Source organism: Diadema antillarum, unplaced genomic scaffold, assembly GCF_040938485.1.
Source record: "Diadema antillarum isolate AM-2024a unplaced genomic scaffold, OU_Dant_1.0 scf00000054, whole genome shotgun sequence".
NCBI classification, from domain to species: domain Eukaryota; kingdom Metazoa; phylum Echinodermata; class Echinoidea; order Diadematoida; family Diadematidae; genus Diadema; species Diadema antillarum.
This window is the reverse complement of record NW_027270943.1, coordinates 37,103-56,594: the sequence shown is the minus strand read 5'-3', so window position 1 is coordinate 56,594 and position 19,492 is coordinate 37,103. Positions and strand designations below refer to the sequence as shown.

The 19,492-nt window shown below is 36.7% G+C and overlaps 1 protein-coding gene and 1 non-coding gene across 2 annotated transcripts; both read left to right on the top strand.

The window, feature by feature from the left end:
• Positions 1 to 1,419: 1,419 nt before the first annotated feature.
• LOC139715738 (transmembrane protein 128-like) lies at positions 1,420 to 13,516 on the top strand. Its single transcript, XM_071627287.1, has 4 exons — positions 1,420 to 1,596; positions 10,081 to 10,264; positions 11,289 to 11,450; positions 13,397 to 13,516. The coding sequence occupies exons 1-4, from the start codon at positions 1,470 to 1,472 to the stop codon at positions 13,503 to 13,505; spliced, it is 582 nt and encodes a 193-aa protein (XP_071483388.1). The 5' UTR covers positions 1,420 to 1,469; the 3' UTR covers positions 13,506 to 13,516.
• On the top strand, positions 7,252 to 7,323 carry Trnah-gug (transfer RNA histidin (anticodon GUG)). Its single transcript has one exon. It is a non-coding gene; the product is annotated as a tRNA-His (tRNA).
• Positions 13,517 to 19,492: the final 5,976 nt, after the last annotated feature.

The following is a 19,492-nucleotide window of genomic DNA, read 5'->3' as shown; positions in this document are numbered from 1 at the left end:
AGTCATGGATATATACTTAGTTCGATTAAAAGTATACACTGAGTCATTGCAAAAGCATTTAATGAAAAGTATGCTTCAGAACTACATCATTGTCATTTATTCTATAACACTGATAATATAGAGCTATTGGTCCGCCATATTGCCTAACAGGTCGTTGTCCTCCTACCACATTAATTGTTTAGCAAATAAGGCACAGAATTTAATCTTGCACTTGTTGCCAAAGACTCTAATCTTCTTTACCGCTATTCTCAGACATGTATGCTGGTGCTGTATGAATTAGAAACGGAAGCTTACAAATATTCACCATCTAACAAGGCAAAAGCGAAGTGATGTCTCATCCACGTATCGACTTTGTGATTACAGAGATTTTCAAATGGCATAGGCCTAGTTCATTGACTTTTTGACTGTTGTCGTAGTCGGACTTCACCAATATTAACACTTGACAGCAATCATTAGATGATCTGAGGAGTGAATTTGGTGGTCATATAGCTCAAAAGTGTGGAAAGTTATTGAAAGAACACCAGAATACTATGTCGACAGTGTTTATCAGGTGAGATACAAACATAGAACAAGTTCCAGTGGGTTTCAGGAGGTTACTTTTCCAGCCTAGGCTAGTCTAGCTGATAAAACTGGGTCTTTGAAGGCATCTGGCGGCTACCCCCACCACTTAAAACGTCTGGCAACGGCCATGCATTTATCCTGTAAGTGTAACAAGTTCCAGTGGGTTTCATTAGGTTATATTTTCAGCTATAGGCTAGCCTAGCTGGAAAAAGTTGGGTCTTTAAGGGCGTCTGGCGGCTACCCCCCACCACTTAAAACGTCTGGCAATGGTCATTCATTTATCCTGTAAGTGTAACGAACAAGTTCCAGTTGGTTTCATGAGGTTACTTTTTCAGCTAGGCTAGCCTAGCTGGAAAAATTTGGGTCTTTAAGGGCGTCTGGCGGCTACCCCCCACCACTTAAAACGTCTGGCAATGGTCATTCATTTATCCTTTAAGTGTAACGAACAAGTTCCAGTGGTTTTCATGAGGTTACTTTTTCAGCTAGGCTAGCCTAGCTGGAGTTGGGCCTTTACGAGCGTCTGGCGGCTACCCCCCACCACTTAAAACGTCTGGCAATGGTCATTCATTTATCCTGCTAGTGTAACGAACAAGTTCCAGTTGTTTTCATGGGGTTACTTTTCCAGCTAGGCTAGCCTAATTTTGAGGGGTCCTTTTTTTGGCCCTCCTGGCCACACCCACCACCGATGACCAGCCAGACGTGCATTTCCATACTTAGGGGCATATGTACTAAATTACTGTATACATAAAAATTGGTAACCTTTTCAGCTAGGCTGACCCCCGCTGGCTCCCGGACTATTTGGTCATCACGCTCACGGTAATTTCGGTTCCACTGCACTCTACTACATCCGTCCTCAAGCGCAAGGTACACTGGTAGTCAGTACGTGAACAATATCTATAAAATACAACATGGAAAGCGAAAACGTCACCCAAAGAAGTCAAAGTACAGGACAGACAAATGTCACATCCACCGAAACTGAGTATGAGTTGCGAAGAAGGAGAATTGCGAAGGTTTTTATGGATGCCTATGGGACGGGTAAGGACACCGAACAAACGTCAAATTGAATTAAACGGTCCCACCTACTCTTATCTGTGTTTGTAAACAGTTTTTACACCGCGTACAGTGCAGTGGTTAGAGTCTAGTGGTGGTAGGCCTACTCTGGTAGACCTAATGAATGATCGCGGGGTTTCACGGTTTCAGGGTTGAAAAGCTCCATCTGAAACATCACTCAACGTTGATAACGGTCTGTGAGGAAACGGTATCTAATCGAGCTGTGTGCTCTTTAGCTTTTGTTTGAATGCCATTGGCATTGAGTCCTTGTGTCGTGACCTTGATGGAAATAATTGAGTGGGGGATGGAGTTCCAATCTTTGCATGGGTGCCATCCACTGTTTAACCTCCATTGAATAGCATTTGGATCTAAATATGCATCCCTATTCAACCTGCTCTGCTCTGTTTATGACCTTCATTAGAAGGGCAGAGACTTGGACAGAAAAATCCGTCTGTCCAGAGGAGTCTTATTTTTTTTTTTGACGTTACAAATCACTCTCCTCCGGAGGTGATCAGGGCAGTGAAGCCAGACACAGTCTCCACGGAACATATCTCCAACGACCAGATACAGACCGATCTTTCGGTCAAAGACTTTGTCTTCTGAGTACAGTAGACAATGGTAGAGTACTACTGCGCTGCTAGCTGCGCAGCCTGAACGCTTCGTGTTCCACAGAAAAATTTATAAGTAAAGTAACTGTGTCGTGTGTGAAGGAGTGCCCCGCCTGGGGTTAACATAGACTCAACTCTCATTAAGTTTCCACAGTTGTAGAGGGAATGACTTTTGCAAGATCTGGAATCTGGCTTTTATCTGACTCTATACATGTACAAGTGTTAGTTAAGAGGCATCTTACTTGCAGAGTTTCTGCAGTTTGCCATTGAAAATGTCATGTAGACTCTACACTTGTACATATGTTGTACATGTGTATGTACATATACATTTAAAGGGATGATGTAGTAATCTGTTGAGGTGAGGATTCAGCCATTAACTTTTTGCAAGAAACTTAAAAACCACTTAATAAAATGTTGAAGAGCATATGATTCTAAGAGGAATTCAAAATTCATTTGATGGAAATTAGTTTTGAAATGACTGAGATATCCAAAAACAAAGTAAAAAGTGATAATGACAAAGAGCTTTGTTTTGGATATCTCAGCCATTTCTAAACCAGTTTTCACCAAATAAACGTTGAATTCCTCTTAGAATTGTATGCTCTTTTATATTTCCTAAAAATTGTTTTCATAATCTCAAAAATATCATCATCAAAAACATTGGAAACCTGAAGCCCCATCTCAACTGAAACTATACCATCGCTCTACAGTAAGTCGTGCTTGTCTGTGGAAAGCTCCAGCGGCAATGTGTTTAAAGGGCTGTAAATATGGTCCTTAAATATGAAGAGTTTGTTTGCAAAAACCGATAAGTCCATATTTGCCAAATGGAGATATTTGCGATTAAAGGTCAAGAAAAATAAAGAGAATAATAAGAAAATTTTTGCTTCTTTTGAACATAACTTTAAAATTATACCTTTATATGTAGTGACCAATATATAATTGAAAAGGTTTTATTTTGTACTTTATGACAGAGATCGTACTTCAAAATCTTCAAAAATGGACTTATCGGTTTTTGCAAACAAACCCTTCATATGATCCCCAAAATATGTGTTCTGCACACTAGGGATAGTAAGCAAATAATCAACGTTGGTGAAGGTGATGGGACAAACTATCACTTCCGAGGCGATCTGGATGTAGCTATCTTTCCGAAGCGCAGCTGAGGAAAGATAGCGTACACATTCAGATCGTCGAGGAAGTTGATTATTTGCTTTATGTTCCACATCTAGGGTCCTAGAAATTCCCATTTTATTCCACATCTGAAACCGTTTAGCTGTTTTTAGGTATCCTTGGGGCTTAGGCTACGTGTGCGCGTAGATGACAAAACAATGAATTTGCTGCGCGAACCGCGCGGCACTGAAGTGAAAGTGCGTTGCACTGTGTACTATCAAGTGACCTAGTTAAATGATAGTCCACAGTGCAACGCACTTTTATTTCGCGCGTACTCATCTCGTGTTAAAACTGTATGGACTGCCAGAGATCAGCAAAACAAACAGCTGTCTTTATAGATGACAAAACAATGAATTTGCTGCACGCACCACGCGACACTGAAGGGAAAGGGCGTTGCACTGTGTACTATCAAGTGACCTAGTTCTTCTCCGGTGATGTGATGGGCAAAACTACGCTTTATCACGTGATCAGCTCTTGACCAATCCTATAGCAAGATTCTTAGTATGTGGAATATAAATCTATGTATTTACTTTCCTTCCCTTTAAAAAAAACTTCAGCATTATGTAGCTTTCCTTATTTTTTTTTTTCAGAAAAAAAATAGGGAAACAGACAGTCAACTGGCAATATTATAGAAGAAAACACAGAAATTAGTCTATTAGATGACTGAGTTCTCCTTGAAAGTCTGCTATTCAAGTCATCCCGCTTGTACAAAAATGTTTTCATGATTTGCATCAATGACAATCCTGCAAAAGTTTAATGCACTTCACAAGCTTAGACATGTACAATGTAATCCATTCTCATTGGTAGTAACTTTTTGATCTTACCTCTGATGTACAAAATCACACATAATTTTGCACCCACTATTTTTTTTTCCTGCCCACCCTCATCATATTCAGAATGCCTCATCTATTGAATCATTTAAGATCCTTCTCAAAACTCATTTGTTTAATCTGTTGGTTTTTTTTATACCCCCGCCAAACGAAGTTTGAAGGGGGTATATAGGAATCAGTGGACGGTCGGGTGGACGGTCGGGCGGTCGGTCGGGCGGTCGGGCGGTCGGGCGGTCGGGCGGTCGGTCCGTTGCAAATCTTGCGTCGCGAACTACTTCCTCAGTTTTCAACCGATTCCCATAAAACTTGGCACAGATGTGTGCCTTGGGTTGTAGATGTGCAAGACGTATTTTTTGACAGTACCCAAAAGTACGTTGCCATGGTAACGGCATATTATGGGCAAAAATGGGTACAAATCTTGCGTCGCGAACTCCTCCCACAGTTTTTGATCAATTTTTATGAAATTAGGTACAGATGTTCATCTGAATATGTTAATGTGCAAGACACATATTTCCGCAGTGGCAAAAAGTGCGTTGCCATGGTAACGGCATGTTATTGGTAAAATATAGGGCAAAATGCTTCATGGCAAAACTACTTCATCAGTGTTCTTCCAATTCTCATGGAATTCATATTGATGTTTGTCTTAGGATATAGGTCAGCATGACACATTTCTTGACAGTGACAAAAAGTATGTTGCCATGGTAACAGCTCACATATTATGAGCCAAAATGATGGAAAATTTTGTGTTGCAAACTACTTCCTCAGTTTTTGCCCAATTTCCATGAAACTTGGTACAGATGTGTGCCTTTGGTTGTAGATGTGCAAGACGCATTTTTCGACAGTACCTGAAAGTACGTTGCCATGGTAACGGCATATTAATGGCAGAAGATCAAGGAAAGATCTTGCGGATTTAACTACTTCCTCAGTTTTTTGACCAAAGCTTATGAAATGTTGTTTGGCGGGGGTATAACCAGTCGCTGTAGCGACATTTCTAGTTTCTGGAGGCACACACAGTCGGGTATTAATTATTGTATCACTGTATCATATGTATTGTTTGTTCTTCTTTTTGGACTGTAATTTTGGTTTGTTATTGTCCTAATTTTATTGTGTTTTGTAGTCTTTGTGCAAGAATAGCACCAGTCGCTTAGAAACTCCAGTTTAAAGCACCATATAAATGTGATTATTATTGTTATTATTATTGCCATTATCATCATCAAATATTATTAATATTATCACTATTATTATTATTATTATTATTATTATTATTATTATTATTATTATTATTGTTATCATTATTATTATTGCACATTGTTATCATTATTATTATCTTATTGTTATTATTCTTTACTATTATGTACATGTACAATTTCAAATTAAAGGCCTATCTAATCCTCACTTATATACAACAGTAGTGATTATCCACAACCACCCCTTCACAGCATTTTTTTATATTATCACAATGGAATAGGAAAGGGTTGGACTATTGTTGCCCTGTAGAAGTCTACTTTATCTTCTCATTCATGTATTTTGCCATGGACCCCAATAACATGGGAAATGATATTCAAAAAGGAAGTGTGATCTTTGTACACAGTGTAATTTCAAAACATGGTTCTAAGTTAATAGTTTCATGTACATTGTATGTACATAGGAATGCAGAATGGGAATGCAATTGAGGACCTGAATATAAGAACGACCCAAGTCCAATTTTTGGCCAAATTTAGTTTGACATGGGAAATTGTAGCTTACATGTATGCATGGACTCATCTTGTATATAAATGATAAATCCTAATTACCCCGGAAGTGCCTGAAATAAATGAGTTAAATCTTATATGAATGTAAACATGAAGGACTTGGGTCGTTCTTACATTCATATTATAGCGCCCTCTCTCGTCCTTCTCTCATCTCTATAGCAGAATATCATGTATATGAATCAAAGAACGACCCAAGTCCATATGAACCAAAGAACGACCCAAGTCCATCACACAAAATGGCCTCTCCACAATTAATGTAAATGTTAATTGTCATAATAATATATGTTCTAAATTGTATATACAATGTTGCTTTCCCATCACAGTTAAATATAATATTATTGGACAAATAAAAAAAATATAAAGTTTTTTTAAGTTTACTTGAAATGGTCATCCATGGACTTGGGTCGTTCTTATATTCATATACTCAATTATGACTGTTGTTCATATACTCTTTATTTACTTCTTCAATTGGTTTTGAAGTGCAAAGGATGGTCTGTCCTGTTAAATAACAAATCAGTCCGAAAAAAAAATACAAATACACGTGTACTGGCAAAAGGAAATCGTTTGCTGTCATTAAAGTATTAACCAGATTGACAACATTCACAAAGGGATTTTGAACACACACACACGCAAATGAAAATGCAAAGGTGTTAGAATTGACAGATTTAACTGTTTACCCAGTATTGCTGCTTGATGCTTTGCAGAACACTTAGTCTGTGATTACATAGCTACAATGTACAATCCTGTACATGTCACTTGGAGAGCCAAATAAAAAGTTCGTGTGTGCACCATCATGTCCATTTAGTGTAGCTCTTTGCATATCTGAAGCAATACATTGTATACTGTCACAATAGAACAGAGCACAGCAAACCTCTCTATTATACTGGACTTGATACTAACCTCCTTGCAAGTGTTTTCTTTGTCCAAAACCAGTGGTGATGAAAAAGCACCATGCAATTGCAGTTGCCTGATTTTGCTGTTAGCTGAAGATTTTCATTGTTGATTAAAAAAAGAAATGTCCATACAAAATAGATATGATGCAAACTTTTCACATCTTGCTGCTGTTGAAGAGGCCATGCCCAAAACTCCTCAGATGAAGCGTCACATGTAGCAGGGGCCACTTGTGTTTTTGGCCTTGAATTATTAATAGATAGAGTGGAATTCCCCACAATGTGTGGCTTTGACATCTGTAGTTAGTGTAGAATGAGTGTCCTTAACTCACTATGCAGGGTGGTCCCTATCCCTGGAGAGTACAAAAACTCTGTGTCCACACTGAATTTTGGTGCAGCCGTGATAGTCTAGTGGTTAAGACATTACATTGTGAATGTAAAGACCCAGGTTCGAATCCTGGTCACAGCAAGTGCCATTTTTTTTTTCTATCTTCTCCCTTAAAGGGACTGTACAGTACTAGTTGAGGTGAGGATTCAGCTTGTAACGTTTTGCGAGATATTTAGAAACCACGCTATGAAATGTTAAAGAGCATACAATTCAAAGGGGGAAAATTTTTTATTTGATGAAAATAAGTTTTGAAATGACTGAGATATCTAAAAACAAGGTAAAGCAAAGAGATCCTATTTTTCAAAAAGTCATGGCCTCTCAATTTTATTAGGATCGCTTTTTTTTTTGGATATCTCAGCCATTTCAAGGCCAATTTTCATCAAATAAATGTTGAATCCTTCTTGAAATCACATGCTCTTTCATATTTCATATTAAAGAGGTTTTTCATTATCTCACTAAAAAATGTTATAAACCTGAATCCTCACCTCAACCAGTACTGTACAGTCCCTTTAACATGATTCTGCCATAGACCATCATGGAAAATTGTATAATGGTGGATGGTATTGCTGCAACATAAGATGATGACTAATTTACAATGTACAATATAAGTGCGGATGATTCTTTTAGGTATAGTTACTATACATATTGTGTATGATGATTAGATTGGGTTTATTATACCCCCGCCACACATAGTGTGTAGGGGTATATAGGAATCACCGCGATGTTGGTCGGTCGGTCGGTCGGTCGGTCGGTCGGTCGGTCTGTTGCAAAATCTTGCGTCGCGAACTCCTCCTACAGTTTTGAAGCAATTTAAATGAAACGTAGGGTAAATGATGATATTGAGGTATAGATGTGCTAGACATGTTTTTTGTGCTTGTCGGACAGTGCGTTGCCATGGTAACCATAATTTTACCAAAACCTTGTGGATTGAATAACTTCCATAGTATTTAAGCAATCAATTTCAAAATTGGTATCTATGATGATCTATAGGTTGTAGTTATGCAAGACACTCGTTGTGTTTGTACGTGACAAAGCGTTGCCATGGTAACCGCATGTTTTCTTCAAAATCTTGTGGAGTGAACAACTTCCACAGTTTTGAAGAAATTGAAATCAAATTTGGTAGGCATTATGGCCTTGAGGCATAGATGTGGAACACATAATTTTTGTGTTTGTCGGACAAAGCATTGCCATGGTAACCATAATTTTACCAAAACCTTGTGGATTGAATAACTTCCACATCATTCAAGCAATTAAGGTCAAATTTAGTATGTATGATGATCTGGAGGTGTAGTTATGCAAGACACCAATGTGTTAATATAAGAAAAATGTGTTGCCATGGTAACCACTCAGTTTTGTATCAAATTGAACCATTTAATCTATGATAGTGAAATTTGGTGTGTATGATGCTCTTTAAGTGTAGTTTTGCAAAATGTCCTTTGTATTTGTATCGGACAATGCGTTGCCATGGTAACCGCATGTTGTTTATTTTAATCCTGTGGAGTGAACTTCTTCCACAGTTTTCAAGCAATTGAAACCAAATTTGGTAGGCATTATGGCCCTGAGGTATAGATGTGGAACACATGATTTTTGTGTTTGTCACACAAACCGTTGCCATTTCTTTGCCATGGTAACCACAATTTTACCAAAACCTTGCAGATCGAATAACTTTTCAATCATTCAAGCAATAATAAAGTCAAATTTAGTTTGTATCATGATCTAGAAGTGTAGTTTTGCAAGACACCAATGTGTTAGTTTAAGGAAAATGTGTTGCCCTGGTAACCACTCATTTTTGTATCAAAGTAAACCATTCAAGCTATGAAGGTCAAATTTGGTGTGTATGATGGTCTTTAAGTGTAGTGATGCTGGGGGAAAGCATGTTTCCATTTGCTGTAAGTTTTATACTCAGTGTCAACTCTGTAATTGTACAGTAAACTAAAATTATTCTGTTTCCAATTCGACAAGTACACAAACTTGGTATTAACGTCATTGCCCTTATGACGTCACATACTATAAAGCAACACTAGGGGCGGGGGTATTAATCACCTTCAGTGATAAATCTAGTTCACTTGAAATAGGACTGTGCGTATATAATAACAGCAGCAGAAGTTTAAAAAAAAATGTAACAGGAGGATGTTTAATACAGCTACATGTATTGCAGGCATTTGACAGGACAGCTTCCTATTTTCCTTCATTTATATTTCTGTGAAATTATTGTTCCATGAAGACAAAAGCTTCAGTACAATTAACTTTTGCTGGTTGAAGTAAAGCATAAAGCAGTATGATGTGCAGCTTAAACTGTGAAGTTACTTTATTTGTGCTATGCATTTGACAGACTTACTGTAATTTGTTATCAGTGGATGTGAAATACCTCAACAAAGTCTCATTTGAGATAAGTTTGGTACACCATCTTGTTATTGGATGCATCTTACACCAGGATGTGTTCATCTCATTTCCTTTTTTATTAGACATCATCAGGGCAATATTTTCTTCAAGAATATGTAGTTTATGACAATCTTTGCATTCTATTTTTTTTTTCACTTACATTGTTCAAGTACAATGTACTTGAACCATTCTGGTGCTGAAATATTTTGTATTCGATTTCTTTGTTTACTTTAGTCTTTAATACAAGAATACCTACACGTGTACATTTTGCTGCCTGATCATTGTGCAATTATTGCCCTGCTTTATTTACTGTTACATTGCAGCATTAAAACGTAGAAGCAACTGCTTTTTCAGTGAATATCATGTATGTAGAGTACAGGCAAACACCTTTAAGAATTTTCATTGAAATGTGTACACTTTCCCTTATGATGTATCTATTCTCTTTCTTGAAATTAGATATTCTGAAGCACCGCAAGTTGGACCAAAAGAAGCTAGAAGACCTGGAAGAAAAGGAGAAAGAGGAGGCAGGCCCAACATCACCCTACAACTTCCAAACATTCTTCTGGATCTTGGGAACATTTACAATATTCTACTTCACTGACTTCATTCCCTCCATGCTGTATGACCCACAAGTCAAAAGGTGATTCAGTCAAATAATCGCCATCTGAAAGTCATGGTAGCAAACCCTCTTTATGGATCCTCAGTGAGTTTTGCCAAAGTCTGCCTGCAAGTTACATTCTTTGTTTGGGTAGATGTTTCTCCTATTATTTGTCATCATACCCACAAACAAATTTTAGCAACTTTAGCTGGGTTTGATATACAATAGGTTATAAATAAGGCAGTTTTCTGTGATTTTCCTCATGGGCATTTCAGGTGAATGCACAGAACACCATGCAGTCCTGTAATGCTTTTGATAAGATAAAATTTAGCCAAAGCAGTGTCTGTTGTGAGTTGGTGTTTTGTTGTTGTTGTTGTTGTTGTTCAAATTCCTTTGTTTTTGCAAAATGCACACATCAGTTTCCAGTTGCTTCATTCAAAAAGACTGTAAACAAAACCATCATAAGTTTGGCATGGTTTGCTACCCACAGATGTTTTGACATCAAAATGGTATTGTCCCAAATTAGAGCAGTGACACTAGAATCGGGTGATTTAAAAAGAGGTCAATGTTCACTCAGTGCTATTTACATTGTACATTAGGCAGGAATAATGCTACTCTGGCTGAAAAGGTTAAAGCTGAAACTCGAATGCTCATTATGATGAAGTCCTTTCCGAATGTCTATATTTGATTGCTCTTTCCTCCGCTCGAAAACACACATTTGAAGGAAAAAAAAAATGATATTATGAGCAATTCCCAATAATGAACTTAAAGAGGAAGTTGATCATTATACATAAAACATACCACTGTTCCCTTTTGCATGAAGAGTTGTGAAATAAACAGATTGTGAAAAAAATATAATTTGACCATCAACCAGTCAAGAGCAAACATTTGAATATCAGACATGCAATTGATGTTTTATATTTCAGTTTTATTTCTTTATGCAACATGGCACTGATATTGTTGTTTTTTTCTTGAAAATGATATGTGTTCCACAGTGAAAGAGGTAAGGTAACCATGGTAATACTTGTAAATAACATTTATTGTGAAATCTTTTTTCCTTCTTCAGGACATGGCTGTTTGTGGGCTTTGGGTTCCTCGCCATCAATGTCTCCATCGCCATCTATCTGATTGTTTTCTGTAGTTGGATGAGGAAGATCAATGACTGGGAGAGGCACGTCCCTACGGCTATTCCCATAGCAACCTGTTCCTTTGTCTGTGGATCACTGTGGTAAGAGGATTGTAGCCTGGTGCAATGTGGTGTAGAATTTAACCCGTTAAGGATGAGTCCAGAGTATACTGGGGCAAGTGTCAATGGGAAATTCATTTTGTAGCAAAATCAGCTTGTCCTCAGTGAGTTAAGGAGGAATCAAGTCAACATTGTCACTGGCTATAGCCTATTTTCCTTTTGGCATGGTTAGAACTTGCCTGAGTATACCTGCTGTGAAGTAATAGTTGGACAGGGATGCCATGATATGCGGATTAGTAGTTGGACAGGAATGCCATTGACATGCTTGTTATAAAATCCATATCTCTGGAAAATCTTCATACAATTACAAAATCTTGTCATATATCCATTTGTGAGAACAGGGTGTGCCTGTAGTATCTTAGGGGATGACATGAATTATTTTTTCTTGATTGTAAAGATAATATAAAGTTTCGGTACGTCAAAAGTTTCCCTGAGTTTCCTTGTCTTAGTTTGTGTTTCAGGTTAAAGTACCTTTCATATAACTAACACTGTGAGACTTACTCGCCCCAAAGTGCTCTCATGTCTTAGTAATCATGCAATAATAGTTTCGTACAATATGTGTACATTGATTATCGCGGTACTGCGTCGAGTCAAACTAACGGTTCGTTTGAATTTTTCTGAGCCCGCTCTGCTCTGGTACGAAACCATTATTGCATGATTACTAAGACATGAGAGCACTTTGGGGCAAGTAAGTTTCACAGTGTTAGTTATATGAAAGGTACTTTAACCTGAAACACAAACTAAGACAAGGAAACTCAAGGAAACTTTTGACGTACCGAAACTTTATATTTTCTTTAAAGGACAAGTTCACCTTCATAAACACGAGGATTGAGAGAATGCAACAATTTTAGTAGAACACATCAGTGAAAGTTTGAGGAAAATTGGACAATCGATGCAAAAGTTATGAATTTTTTAAATTTTTGTGTTGGAACCGCTGGATGAGGAGACTACTACAGCTTGTGAGTCATATGCGTACAACAGTATAAAGAAAATGTAAAAGAAAATTCAACATATTTTCACTTTTTTCGCATAATAAAAGAGCTCTTGACTTGCCTCTTTCTAAAGGCAGGGGGAATAATATTACCCATAACATTTGTCGGTAACGAGTCAGGGGAATGTGTACTTTTTTCAAAAGATGGCATTTTGTGAAATTCTCTTTATATTTTCCTTATATTGTTGTACGCATGTGACAATTAAGTTATTCATACACCGGAGTAGTCTTCTCATCCAGCGGTTACTGCACAAAAACTTCAAAAATTCGTAACTTTTGAACGGATTGTCTGATTTTCCTCAAACTTTCAATGATGTGTTCTACTAATATTGCTACATACTCTCAATCCTTATGTTTATGAAGGTGAACTTGTCCTTTAAATGAATTTGTTATAAGTTACTTGTACCTGTAAATTATCCAAAACTTAATTGTGCTAAGTGACTTACATGAGATGATGTTCATAAAGTAAGGCATTCATTTGTCAGTATTACCATACAGGTAAGATTCAAGCCCATAAGTTCCTCATTAAGGATTTTGCATAAATTTGTGTTTGGTGTACTTATGTACAATGTCTGTGTCCATCTCCCCTCTCCCATTCATTTTATCATATTTCTTTTGTCATTAATTACTTGCAATGCGTACACCTGTACATATGATTTTAGTATGCAATCGAAGAAACCCTATGTTTTTTCACTCCAGTTATCAGAGTATTCTTACGGTAGATATGATGATAATTGCAACAAACCTCTTTGTTGTTTTTTTTTCTTCACAAATGCTGACAGCTACAAACATAGTTCCTGCTTCCCATTATGCAAGTCAAGAATCAAATTTGCTGTTTGAATGTATGGTTCTCCACTTGTTTCAGATGAATTTTCCTTACAAATTAATTTGTGTCTTGTCTCTGATTCATCCTCAACTATTTTCCTTCTCATGGCAGTCTGAACATCGCTCTGTGGCCAGTGTATGGATTCCTCACCCCACTCATGCTCTTCACAATCTTCATGGGCTTTGTGGTAGTGGTCAGTCTACTGCCCAACAGCCTCTGATCCAACCTGCCCTGTATCACTGCTCATCATTGACAAGAGCCTTAACCTGCCCACCGTGAAAACACAGCGTAGAGCTCACAAGCAGCAAACTGAGTACTGTACAGTCACCACGAGCTATGTGCCTTTCAAGTCAAGTCGAGATACTGTGATATTTGTAGCATGCAGCAATGTGTATTTGCTGATCATTGCTGTGTGCTACAGAACACACAATTGTGTGTCAGCAAATTGTGTACTGAAGAGCTTTTTTTTCTCTCTCTCTAACAGGAAGTAAGTACTGTGATTAGTGGAAGCTTGGTGCACAGGCCTTGTGTGTTGGTTAAAATCGTGTAAGCAAGAGGACTTCACAATTAGATTACTCGCTAGAATTACTACTCGTGTATACCGTCAGCTAACACATGCAAAAGGATGGATGTGCACATGAAGTGCCATTGGCAGCCAAGATTGATGAAAACTAGATCATACATGATCGTTATTTCTGGGCCATGTACAAATTCACTGGTTCTTAGAAAAAGCTACTGGCAAATCGAGCAGAGCGAGATAGAAACAACAACTCAGAATTGTTGATGGAGATAGTTGGGCCAAAGATGTGACTGAAACTGTACTTGACTGTAACAGTCACTATAGCCAACAGATCATCATGTATCTAAACATAGAGTTCATAATGTCATTAATACACTTATGGCTCATGGCTTTGCAGGCACAAGATGAGATAATTGCTATTGGTATTTCTGAATAATGGAATAGAAAGTCAAGATATGACTTAAATACAATTTAGCTATCTTTTTCAGAGTTCTCAGCAAGTAATATAGTCACATGGAACATGTAGATTCAGGAAAATACATGTCTTGATAGAAATACTCATATGAATATCATAATTTAATTTGCCACATGTCAAGATTGCACAGCTGACTTTAAAAAGAAAATACAAGGAAAGAAAAAAAATAAGCTGAAAAACAACAGACAAGGGTTTACAGACGCAACGGGCAAAGGCGAAAAGGGTGATATCATATTCAAGAAGTTTCATTGCGCATAGTTCAGAGCCAGTATGATACTCAACCGAAAGTGCATTTTCAATTACTGTGAGAAAGCTTATTGAATAGCCATGTTGTAAAAGTGATCCTTTAAAGTTGCCATGTTTATTTTGGTGTTTCATTATCAATTAATGCAGCAGCTCTTTCACAAGACTTCAAGTAGATGCAACCACTGTCCAATTTTATTTGATTTTTCTTTCACAACTTTACGGGAAGATGGTAGCTGCAGGGCATTTTTTAATCACTCAGGAAGCAACTCTGAGTGTGTCATTGTATGTGAGAGAGTTTTAGATATAGACTGTTAGCCATTGATGAACAGAAAAAAAGCAATGTGGACTATGAGCTTTCATAACTATTTTCCATATTTGTAGGGAAAACAGAAAGACCAACAAATGTTTGTGAGTCGCATGATTATCCTGTCTTACAAGATTTTTTTTCTGCATAAGATCGTTTGCCTTTAATGATGAAATGTTTTATGCTCCTTTGGCTAGGAACACTTTGTAGCTGAACACACAGGAAGTCTTAAATGATAGAAATAGGACTAAATCTAACCAACAAACGGAGAGGAGAAGAATCAGAATCCTATAAGGCTTTAGCGATCCCATGATATTTATCTATTTATTTGGTTTTGTATGTATGTGTGTGTGTGTGTGTGTGTGTGTGTTTGGGTATAGGTATAGGTATGTATGTGTGTGACTATGCACAATATGCAGTTAGAAGTGAGCGAACTATTTTGTACAAAATTGCATTTATGAGTGATTTATCAAGAATGTGCAAAAGATGATTTGTGTATGTGTATTTGTGTGCATATATCTACAAATATCTGTCATAATATATGCTGTTGAAGAAGAAAATGTATTTAATCTTAAAAATTTTCTGTCTTTCAATATGATTACAAACGAATTACAGGGCTTTAAGCTTGAAGATTTGTGTGTATTCATGAAAAATATTCCTGCTTCTTCAAGTGCCAAGATATTTTTTTCTGGTGTGTTTATCTTGTTTCACATCTAGCAGTTGACAGTTTAAACTCAATTTGTAAAATAACTATGCTTGATGGCAGATAAAGTAAATAGCAGTTGATTCAGTCAGTTACTTCATTAATCAATAATGACAATATGTGCAGAAGAAAGGCAAAATTACTCCTAGCATTGAGGGAAAATGTGGCTGTTGTTCAAACAAATGATTTAAGGGAATGTGACTGAATCAGATGATTTTGTGGCACAGTCGTGTTCTTAGATGTGATGAAAAGAAAAATATATGCAGCAAGCATACAACTGCTGGAACAATGTGTGCATACAAATTTATTATAGAACGGAACTTTTGTGTTTTACTTTTTTTTTTTTTGTGCCGTCATCTCTGACAGGGCATTATGTCATGGCAGTATGCTCCTTTAAACAATAGTTAAAATGTATTAATTGTTCGAAATCTGTTGATATATACCCAGAGTATATTTATCATGTAGTATTTATTCCTATATGCAATTTGGATACTATATTTATACTTGAATGATGGTATCTTTAGATGCTAATGGCACTGTGTGTTCAAAGTGACTGAAAGGCTGTATTTCTTGAAATTGAAAATAGGTTTTGTTTACTCTACAAGCCTTATACATTCCATCTTGAATAAGAATGAGTAGAATACAATGTATTTCACATATTACTACAAAGTTTATCTATTCTAAAATATTTCTGTGGATATTTGTGTCTTTTTTATTTGTTTTGGTAATTTGCAAGTAGTGAACATCAAATGCCCATAAACCCAATAGTTTCAGTAAATAAACAACAATCAAATTTCTTTAAAGATGAGATTTTTTATTTATTTATTTCTTTTCTAATGATGGATATTCCAGGTTCCCTCACTGTATGAATAATGTGAACCATCACACACTAAACAGAACAGTGAAATCTTGCAGAACACGTCTGCTTAAAACTTCTGACATAAATATAAAGAATGTGTTGGGCTATTATCAAAAGTTTGATTGTTTTTATTGTGTTTTTTGTTTTTGTTTTGTCTTTTTAAATGTTCTTAAGGCAATGAGTTATGGCCGCATTCAGTTTTAAATTGTTTACCTACTGATCGTCTCACCACCTGTGTTGTTCTCATACAGTGTACTTCTGTATCGGATTCTTAAATTAGTTTAATGCATCATAATATGTTTGATGATATGTAACCACACACACACACACACAAAAATGTCTTTCCTCTGTCCAAAGGTATCACAAGTAATATCCTACCTTACTTTCATATTTGAAATTGGTGAAAGGTGTTTAATGCATTCTTGCAGTCAGGAAATTCCTTAGCAGGAATGCTTGTAGTCTTTCATGAGAATATGTGTATATATGTCAACTGTTAATGCCCAGTCTTTACATTTCTTTTTTTTTTCTCCCCTACAGTTTTGACATACGTCTTTAAATAGTGTTAGTATAATATCTGCTTGTATGGAGTGAGAGTATTTAAACAAAAAAAAGCTTCAGAAGGAAGGGTAATATGGAATATTAATGTTTGTTTGACTCTTATGCAGTGTACAATGTGTACTCCCGTTACAACGAACACGGTTATAACGAAATTTCGTTATAACGAAGTAAATCTTGTGGTCCCAAAATTATCACCATTAAAGTCTATGGTACAAAATTTGCTTATAACGAACACCGTTATAGCGAAATTTCCATTAAAACAAAGTCTTTTCCGAGCGCCACAGACAAAGAAAAACAAAAGAAATGTGCTCCATTATAACGAAATGTGAATATCTTTCGTAAATACGTAGCGGAACAAGCATTTATAGTGTCTCTGCATGGGTGAATGCTTCACACCACAGTGTCTTCGCTCCTTGTGTCACGCACAGTTTCTGAGGGGAACTTGCGTTTATTATTGTAATACAGTTATCCCATCACATTTCACATAGCTTTCCAGTATATGATGAGTATTAAGCAAACAGAATATGATGTATATACGTGGTTTCCTTGTTTTCGTTATATATTGTATTTGTTCGGTTACAACGAAATTTCGTTATAACGAAAGAAAATTGCCGGTCCCAAGCATTTCATTATAACGGGAGTGCACTGTATGATGTTTTGTTGCATTCACGATTTACCTTCCGCATGAGTGGGAGGAGTATAAATTTGCGGGAAATGTCAGCGTTACCTATTATATGTTGGGACTCTGAAGTCGGAGGCATTTTCAACACATTCCAGTAAGCAGGTTAGTTTCAGCCGCTTTCAAAAAAGCTTTAAGTTGCCTGGAGAGATAAATGTTCCAGTAAAGTGTCTGTAGTCCCAGTTATCGTATAAGTTTTATATCCTGGTGGGTGTTTCATAAAGCTGCTCATAAAGTTATGAACGACTTAAGAACAACTGGTGATCAGTTCTTGTGCTGAATTACGGAAATTCTGATAAGTATAGCAAATCGGAACTGATCACCAGTCATTCTTAAGTCGTTTGTAACTTTACGATTAGCTTTATGAAACAGGGCCCTGGTATCAGTTCTGTACATGCAGACAGCATCTTATGATAGTCAACTTAAGCCTCCTGCCACGTGTATACAAGCAGCTTGCCCATGGCAATAAGTGAGTTAATGCGTAAACATGTTACTTTTGACAAGATATATCTCCTGTTTATTAGATGGAAATGTTCCCCTGCCATCCATAATGTATACATTCTAGATGAATGTATTTGCTTCCCATGCTCCTTCAGTTTGATATTTGTGGTGTTCCATCCAGCTGCCACCAATTTATGTGTGAATTGTTGATTTATTGTGTGAATCTTTAAGTTGTATTTTTTCAATTTGTAGAGTATGCACTTTTGTGGAATTTCACATCATTATGTTTGTGTGATTGGCTACTATTTGGAAATCTGTCCCCAGTGTTTGCAGTGTGCACTTACGTCAATAATTCTTTTGCCAATCAATGCAACATTTCATTGTTCTTTTTTACTGTTTTTGTTCCTCTGCACTAACAAGTGTGTGTGAGTGATAGCTGATAGTTAATCTTCGTTGTTTTGACCAGATGAAAAAAAGAGAATTTAATGTTTTGTGATCTGTGTATAAAATTGCTCAATTGTTTGAAGTGCTGCTTTTATGAATTAACACACATTTTCAGTTATGCACAACATTGTTTTGAAAATACATATATTCTGTTGACGTATTATATGTCCATTATGTAGAGCGGCACTGTTGTACCAGATGTAGTAAATGCGTAAAGTTTTGATAAGCTGTTAATAGTACAAAATGTCAGTGTTCAGCCATAACTCTCACTTTCTCCTGAAAAAAAAAAAGTAAAAAAGAATTTCATAGTAAGCCACAGCTGCCAGATTTACAGTCAGTTTGACTGAAACCTAAATAGATTACATGTATAAACTCTACTAGTATCCTATTTGGAAGAAATCCTGCCAGCAAAGTATATAATGCTGTTAATGGGAAGGTTAGTCACAGAGGAACCTACAGAATAATTTGCTGGCATAGAATCTAGATGAGACTTTCATTTCTATGCAGTGGCCATAAAGGTTACCCCCCTTCCCCCCCCCCCAAAAAAAAAAAAGGTGAACTAAAGTTATATCGATGAATGACCAAATTGTGTAGATGTGGTGTGGTCTTTGTACTAGAATAATGCTGTGTTTAGATTATAACAGGCAACACTATAGGTGCATGTAACATGTTGCCTTGTATCTTCTCACTGTTACATATTATTTTAAGAATAGGATTACGTTTTAAGATTATTTCATATTCAGCACACCATCCCTTGATACTGGAGAGCATGATCTATGACATACAGTGTATTTCCTATAGCTATGGTGCACAATGAAGCCCTTGAAATGGCTTCCTAAAACAACGATTCTTGAAATTGTCTTTAAAAAATTGCTTATCACAATTAGACAGTGTGGTTTATACAATAATAAATGGTATTTGTCTTCCATGAGCAACACTCAACAAGATATGATTTCCTAATGTCTCCGTTAAAATTGC